This window comes from Berghia stephanieae, chromosome 1 (assembly GCF_034508935.2).
Source record: "Berghia stephanieae isolate SIO BIC M18660-M18661 chromosome 1, UCSD_Bste_1.3, whole genome shotgun sequence".
Taxonomy (NCBI): domain Eukaryota; kingdom Metazoa; phylum Mollusca; class Gastropoda; order Nudibranchia; family Aeolidiidae; genus Berghia; species Berghia stephanieae.
Genome location: NC_088360.1, coordinates 53,405,806 through 53,415,805, shown reverse-complemented (window position 1 = coordinate 53,415,805; position 10,000 = coordinate 53,405,806). Strand labels below are relative to the sequence as shown.

Here is a 10,000-nt window from a genome sequence, read left to right as displayed (position 1 = left end):
ATACACCTACATACATACATACAACTCCTCAACATACATAATACAACTACATACAACATCATAATAAACATACAACATACATACATACAACATACAACATACTACAACATACATATCAAACATACCTACATACATCACAAACATACATACATCAACATACATAACATACATACTACAACAATAATCATACATACATACATACAACATAACATACAACATCATACAACAAAACATACATAATACAACATAATACATACAAATAATAACATACATCATACAATCACAACATACAATACATACTTACATACATACTACAACATACAACATACAACATACATACACACATACATCATACATACATACATACATACAACAAATAATACATACATACATAATACATACATACATACATACAACATACATACATACATAAACAACATACACATCATAACTACATACAACATACAAAAATACAAACTACATACATACATACATACACACAACAACATACTAAACAACATACATACATACATAATACTACACTACATAATACACTACATACATACTCATACAACTATAACAACTACTACAACTACTACATCATACTTAACTACATAATACTACATATAACCAACAACTCATCCAAACTAATCTCCAATACATCAATACAACAAACAACATCACAAAATCTCCCAAAAAATACAACATACAAAAAACCACCCTACAAAACCTCACATAACAACAACATAAAACTAAAACTACTACAACAAAAATAATACTCTACCACATACATCTCAACATCTCATACACATACAAAAATACATACAAAAATACTACATCATTCTAATCATAATACATAAACACATCAACATCATATATACATATACATACATCTCAATACTCATACATAACATACTCCAACCCCAACCCCCACCCCACCCACCACACCCCAACCCCCCCCCCCACCCCCCAACCAACCCCACCCCCACAACACCCCCCCACAACCCCAAACCCCCACCACCACAACCCCCCACACCCCACCCACCCCCACCCCACCAACCCCACCCAAACACCCCCCCACCCCCCCCCCCACCCCCCCCCACCCCACCCCAACCACCCCCCCCCCACACCCACCAAACCACCCCCCCACCCCACCCCCCCACCACCCCACCCCCCCCCCACCCCCACCCCACCCCACCCCCCCCCCCACCCCCCCCAACCCCAACACCCCCACCCCCCCACCCCCCCACCAACCCACCCCCCCACCCACCCCCCCACCCACCACCACCCCACCAACCCCCACCCACCCCCCCCCCAACCCCCCCCAACCCCCCACCCACCCCCCCACCCCCCCAACACCAACCCACCCAACCCACACCCACCCCCAACCCCACCACCACAACAACCCCCACACCCCCCACCCAACCAACCACCAACCACCCACCCACAACCCCAACCACCCAACACCCCCACCAACCCCACACCACACCACCCCAACACCCCCCCCACCAACCACCCACCAACAACCAACCCCACCACCACCCACCAACCAACAACAACCCCACAACCACCCAACACAAACAAACCACCATAACAACAAAACCACACACACCCCAACACACCCAACCCAACCCACACCCCCCAACACCCCAACCCCCCAACCCCAACAAACCCCACCCCCAAACCCCCCCCACCAACCAAAACCCCCCACCCCCCATCCCACCCACACCCAACAAACACACCCAAACAAACCACACCCACAAACCCCACATCCAACAACAACCTCCACCCACACCACCCACAAACAAACAATCCCACAAAAAAACCCCAAACCCACAACAAACAACAACAACCACAAACCACCCCCCCAACCTACAAAACCAACCACAAACCCAACAACAACAACCACAACCCAACAAACACCCAAAACCCTAACCACCATCCAAACCCCCACCAACCCCCACACCCCACAACACACACCAACACACAACCCACACCACACCACTCACCACACACCCAACCACCCCCAACCACCAAACAACCTACCAACCACCCCCCCAACACCAACACAACCCACACACCAAACACACCACCCACCAAAACACACCCAACAACTAAACCAACAACCCAACACCCAACCCAACAATCAAACACCCAAACACCACACCCACACCCCACAAACAAAAACACCACCCTCCTCCCCAACCACCACCTACACCAACCAACACAAACCCCCAACCCACACATACACCAACAACCCAAAAACACCCTCCCCCCACAACCAACCCAAAACCCCCCACAAACCCACAAACAACCAAACCAACCAACAACACATCCACCCAACCCAATACCACACCCCCACAAACCAACAAATCCCCATCACACCCCACCATACAAACATACAAAACATACATACATCCCTCCATAAACTCATACAACTACAAAACCTACAACAAAACCAACAAAACTACCATACATAAACATACATCCCTACCCTACATACCAAAAACTAAAAACCAAACAAAAACATCCATAAAATACATACAAAACAAATAAAATAAACTAATTTACCCCCTACATACATAACAAACCATACATACAAACATACATACAACTAATACATACATACAACAACATTACATACATACATACATACATACATCAACATACATACATACATACATACATACATACAACATACATAACATACCATACATACATACATACATCATACATCATACATACATACATACATACATACCATACATAATACATACATACATTACATACATACCAATACATACATACAACTACATACATACCATACATACATACATACATACATACTACATACAATCATACATAATACATACATACATACATACTAATACAACATACATACATACCTACATACATACATACATACATACATACATACATACATACATACAACATACATACATACTACATACATACATACATACATACATACATACATACATACATACAATACATACATACATACATACATACATACTACATACATACATACTACATACATACATACATACATACAAATACATACATACATACTCATACATACATACATACATACATACATACATACATACATACATACATACATACATACATACATACATACATACATACATACATACATCAACATACATACATACATACTACAACATACATAATATACATACATACATACATACATACATAAATACATACATACATACATACATACATACATACATACATACATACATACATACATACATACATACATACATACATACATACATACATACATACATACATACATACATACATACATACATACATACATACATACATACATACATACATACATACATACATACATACATACATACATACAAATACATACATCATACATACATACATACATACATACATACATACATACATACATACATACATACATACAACATACATACATACATACATACATACATACATACATACATACATACATACAACATACATACATACATACATACATACATACATACATACATACATACATACATACATAACATACATAACATACATACATATACATACATACATACATACATACATACATACATACATACATACATACATACATACATACATACATACAACATACATACATACATATACATACATACATACATACATACATACATACATAACATACATACATACATACATAAATACATACATACATACATACATACATACATACATACATACATACATACATAACATACATACATACATACATACATACATACATAAAACATACATACATACATACATACATGCATACATACACTTAACATGTAGCACGAGATTTGGCGATATTCCTTTTTTTTTAGACAACACTATTGACGGCCACGGACTTATTTTACACCTGAGTGCGATGAGAGAATGGGGACTCGAATCCAAGAACCTTCCGATCCGAAGGCGAGTGTCATATTACTAGACTACATTGCCTTCAATATATGTCATTCTGAACAATCAGGTTTTTGTCATATGAAGTCAATAAATGTCATTGGTTTAAAACTCAATTTTCAATTCCAAAGCTTCATTTATAACCGAAACCCTACATTGATGCATAAACACGCACAAGCAATCCAATAGGATTTAGAAAAAATGAATTTTCAAAATAGGGATCACAAAAGGACTTTTAAAAATTGAGCTTTTATATAGCAGACGCTCTAGGAAACCAAAATAAAATTTTCATGCCGTCGTATTCTATGGTACTCAATCAGGCATACAATATCACTGTCCCTAGAATATAATATTGGTTTGTTCTGGAGTGCAATATATGTACCTACGTACAAAATAAGTACAAAATAGATTCAATGAGAAGAAAAAATCAAGCTATGCATACTTACTTGAAAATAAGTATACCAATGGTGATAGCGATATAATATAGATTATTGCATCTGTGGATTTAAAAGAGGAGAAATAAATTAAATGCCATTGGTTAATAAATTAGCAAATAAAGAACCGTTTTTACAATTCATGGATAGTCAACTACTGTTTTATGAAAATGTGAATGCATATTTCAAATCAGTCTGAATTATTCTCGGATATATGACAAAACACTTTGACATTTAAATTTATATCTTATCTGTCGTAGACTGACCCACATACTCATGATTTTTAAGTCTCTGAGTTAAGACTTTATGAGGGTTTGCGGTTTCTTAATCAATCAAGATGTTTAATTTTTATTTTTCTGACGGAAGAGTTAGTGGACGGCAGGACAGTTTGTGTCAGTAATAAATTACAAACATTCTCATAATTTGTGCGATATTCAAATCAGTCCTTTGAAAATGAGAAATATGTCATTCGTAGGTAAATTATAATAATAAAAGCTTGTCTCAACGCATAACTATAATATTTCATAGAACAAAATTCTCAATTTTGACGACAGTCAACGATTTTGACACTCTTTTACTTTTAGAGCAAAACTCTTATAGACGACAGCCTAGAGAATAAAGTGAAATTTATTGCAATAATGATCACCGTGGAAGTGGTGGGAGGGGGGGGGGCAGGGAGTACCGTGCACCGAAACAATTTGGACCAATTCTTTTTGTTCTTATAACGTACAGTATTTAAAATGCGTTAAAATGGACGACAAAATATGATTTTGAAGTCTCAAAAGAGACGCCTAAACTTAAATGAATATGGATTTATATTTTCCGATCAATAGACACGTTACTGACCACAATGCATCAGTCATCAGGCTCGCTCGCCAGAAGCTCTTGAAAATTAAAACAAAACAAGAAGGACTCAAAATGATAAGATATCTTACTGCAGATTTGTAATCCCAGTAACATGGCGAGACAAGACATCATGAAAAGTGACAAGAGGTGACACACAAGGCAACAAAGGTCAAGGCCACTTTTCTTGGGCTCCAGCTTGTCCAGCGATTTAAGTTTTATGCTGCAATTAATTCTGGCATGCTTCTGAGAGGTTGGCATATCTTGATCGTCGACGTCGTCGTCGTCGTCGTCGTCGTTAGCGTTTAAATCGCTTAAATCGTCAAATTGGAGGGCTAATCCTAGACTAAAGATGAGGTGAGTGTGGATTGGAATGGTATAATTTGGGCATAAGGCGACAAGAAGGCCTCCGACTCCTGGAAAAGAGAAATAAGAGTATGTTTTCATATGGCATGTAACAAACCTGGTCATTCTGATGTTATGTCGGAATTGACTAGCTGAAGAAAATTGAGTTTAAAGTAAAAAAATAATTGTAAAACAAACAAACAAAATTGGTTTTTGAAGGTTAAGATTGAAACACGTTCTCCATATTGAAGGCATTTATGCATTTATCCTATTGCTAGTTCTATAAGCTTTGTTTAAAATTCCCACGGATATTGTAAGGGTCCTTAGTTCACAAAGTAGCGACTTGTGCTGTGTGAAATAAAAATTAAGTTATATTCCTATAATATAATATAATAAATAAAATTTCATATACATATAAATTACTTCAATGGTGCTATACTATCCATGAGGATTTATATTTGGAATATGAGCCTTCCTTTATTTTTCCTGCAGGGGCTTTGCTTGACATTCATCCTATTAAATTTATCATATAGCAACTCGACAATATTATACTGATAGTTTTACAAGAATTAAGAAATTGTTAACCGGGTCATGCATCCACCAATGGTTTTATTTACATGGAAAGATACATTTATAAATGTTAAAGTACATTTCAACTCTGTACAATATCTAGACTGATAGCCATGAAAAAGTCCAATAAAACCACAACGGTAATAATAATATAAACTACATCGAAGTAAGAAAAATAATGTTTAACATAATATGTTTAAGATGAGTTTCACCAACATTGCTCAATGCATTCCCATTTTTTTTTAAAATAGCAACGTATTGCGACTGAGTGACGGTCTTGGCAGCGTGGTCCGCTTTTTCGGTGATGATAATGCAAATCTATTAGTACCACTGGAATCATCTTTGTTCCGACATAAATGTCGTGGGTTCAAGTCCCACTGTGTGTGTGGGGGTGACGCGAAGTTGTCATTAGAAAAGCAAAAGCGATTTGCTATAATTTTCTCCCAAACTAGGTAAGGGTCATTTTGATCGATCGATATTTGATGGACGATTTTTTTGGCCACAATTTCAAATACGTGTTTTTCCAGAGCACGGTAGTATTGGCTTTGAACTCCTTGTAAAGCATTGGATGATGTTCAATTTATTAAAAACTAAAACTGTATATAAAAGTTCATGTTTTTGGTGTTATCTATTTTTTTTTTTGTTTTTTTTTTTTTTTTTTTTTTTTTTTTTTTGTGATGGGGTAAGGGCAAGAATTCATGGCAAGAATTAGGCAATTAATGCTTGTATATTAAACGTCAATAGCCTTTGTTTGAATTTGGATTCTAGCCATGATTAAATAGAGGTTATAACTTTATCCGACGGACAAGCTGACCTCCATATCTTACCGAGGAATCCAAGAAACATGTAATTGCACCCAAATACTAGTTTCTCCGAATGCTGTGCGCTGGAATGACAAGGTGATGTTATGAAAGACGGTAAGGACGATGAAACTGGCGATGAATAAGAATATGATCTCGATGTAGTTCTAGGCTCAGTGATGATCTTAATGAGAAGGACTGCCATAGACAATAGAAGTTGTATGATGATGACGCTTTCACTCATCGACGCGGATGTAGTTGAGATGAGCAAAAGCCAGGAGGATTCCATGCCAGGTGACAATAACATGGAATGCAGGTTGAATCAACCCCTGCCAATGAAAACAAACAACAGAACAATAGTTCAGATTAGTGAAATAAATACAAACAGGCAAACATGAAAAAATAACCCCAACAATAACCAAAAAAAAAAAAAACAGACAAAACATTTTATTACATGTTTTGACTCTAATGTGAAGTAATATTCAACTTAAAAGAAATATGGAAGCAGGTATAGAAAGATAACAACTCTTTGTGTACACCACCGTATGGTGATCTGTAATAAAAGAATAAATAAGCATTTTGTAAAAGAGACAAAACAAAACTAATCAAATAAAATCAAAACTAAAAAAAATAAAGTTAAATAAAACGTTTACAAATGTTGACCTTCTTAAAACAGGTAAGAATTCTTTTTCATTGTGTAAATGTTATCAATTTATCTTGTCCCATGGACTTAGTTAATAAATGTATCGAGCGATCAAATCTTCGTTGACTCACAGAATGTTGGTGTTTGTCTCAACTTTATAAAGTTATATTCGAAATGAAATTAAAACTTGAATAAAACTAAAGCGATTGTAGAGTGCGATATCCGTGCTCAAAGTGCTATCTAAGGTGTTTCTAGCCAACAGCAACACTTATTATGTAGGACGAGACGTCACGCCTTTTAGCAAATTTATTTTTCCAACAGAGATAATACTGTTAAGTGCAAGGTCCTCATTTTACACCATGAGTGAAGAGCCTTTTCCAAGGATTCAACTATGCACCGTTTAAAGTAGGACTCGAAACCAGGACTTTTCGACACAAAGGCGAGTGTCATATCACAAGACCATATAGGCCCACAATTCACGGCTAAACATCTGAAAAGGAAATACAAACCAAATGCATTGTGTGACCGTGTCAGAAATAAGAGGTGAATTGATTGAAATTAACAAAATAAAATGAATGAACCAACAATCACAATAATGCTGGTCCTCACTTAGACCTGGCAGAGATCACTTCTTTGAGATAGAAAGGCAAGCGGTTTACAAGTACCAAATAGTCTCAAGTAGGTGTGCACATATTTGTAGGTCTGATAACCGAACGCATTTATGGCTTGATTTAACATTGTGGTAATGGAAACTATTCTGCGTTAGTTTGAAATAAATAACAATGTGAAATTTAATGTAAGCTTCACTTTAATTACGAAAACAGATAGAATGGACGTTTCCGGTTTCCCCTTTTACAACAAACGGGATGAATGAAACACTACAGATGAATGAGACCTCATTCATCTGTAGTGTTTAATTCATCCTGTTTGTTGATAAAGGGGAAACCCGAAACGTCCATGATCCACTTTATCTTTTTTTTCGTAATTAAATTGAAGCTTACATTAAATTTTACATTGTTATTTATTTCTTCGAGCTTCGAGCAGCAACATTTACATTCATGTGTTAGTTTGAGAGCATTTACATTATAACAATGAGCCCATAACAATTTGGTTTATAAGACCGTCAAACAAGTACAAATCACCTCAAGGGTTTTCTCACATAGCAATTTTTAATGACCCTACCTTAGTAAGAATTGAGAGTGAAGCAAGCGCCATACACTAAAACAAATTAACAAATCAACATATAAAAACACAAACTAATAAAACAAAACACGACAAATAAAAACAAGGAAAAAAGAATCAAAACACCAACAAAAAAATCCCCAAAAAAACAATATTACAAAGAATCAAAATCACACCAGAGCAAAATACACATTCGCACAAAACACACACATACACATAATAATGTAAAGAATACTATAACACTCACCGGCACCCCAAAACAGCCACACAATGACTGATATGATAGAGACGAGCCATCCATCTTGAATGGTCATCGATCTCAATCGTCTTTTGATACAGGGGCAAACCGAGTCATAACAACATTTCTCAGGAATCAACATGTTTGATTCCAGTCGCCTCGGGTGCTGCCATGACAAGGGAAACGATCTGGTCCTGAATTAGATATAAACAAATAAATAAAATTAAATAAAACAAAATTCCCGTTATTCACCCCAAGTGAAATTTGTCTTTAGGGTCTATTCTAAGGGAAGACTGGAATAACCCAGACGTCAGCCGCAGTGCAGTGCCACAAGATGAGCTAAGGCGAGGTGACTGCTCCAGGCCACACAGCGGAGTGGGTAGCCGGACTCGGTACCTTCGGGTACGAAACAAAGACTGGACCACGCTGCTCCTATTTGATGCTATGCGCTTAGGTTAAAAAATGCTCATAACATCCGACAGCTTGCGCACAAACACACAAAAGTATGTGTAACCTCAAACTTCTATAGTCTGATTGATACAATTTAGTAAGAACTATCCTTAAAATGGCTGGCTAAAAACAATAAAAAGAGCAGACTGACGTCAAATTTGCTCCTTCTCTTGATGCTGTGCGTTTAGTTAAAGTATTCACAACATACGCCAGCCAGATAAAACGTACCAACACACATAACGATGTTCAACCTTGAACGTTTTGATTGATACAACTTAGAGTTGATCACTAAGATTAAGATCACCTCAACCGTCCATAACAATAACAAGGAGCTGGGCGGCGTCACAGTTTCGTTCCTTCAAATGACTGAAGTTGGCGTCTTTCCGTTTCATTCATTCTATACTAGTTAATCTATGGTTAAATGCATTCTGGAATATTTTTTCTTCAAAAAGAAGTCTAAAAATCGAGGGCGACAACTACTTTTTATGACGAG

The 10,000-nt window shown here is 37.0% G+C and overlaps 1 protein-coding gene across 1 annotated transcript in view; it reads right to left on the bottom strand.

Moving 5' to 3' along the window:
* LOC144977428 (uncharacterized) overlaps positions 1-7,323 on the bottom strand; it is a 12,246-nt gene extending 4,923 nt beyond the window's left edge. The window contains exons 1-3 of the mRNA XM_078922643.1: positions 7,022-7,323; positions 5,372-5,695; positions 4,449-4,499 (exon numbers count right to left, since the gene is read on the bottom strand). Of these exons, the coding sequence (XP_078778769.1) occupies positions 4,449-4,499; positions 5,372-5,695; positions 7,022-7,301 (655 nt within the window). The 5' untranslated portion in view covers positions 7,302-7,323. The remainder of the gene's footprint in view (positions 1-4,448; positions 4,500-5,371; positions 5,696-7,021) is intronic.
* Positions 7,324-10,000: the final 2,677 nt, after the last annotated feature.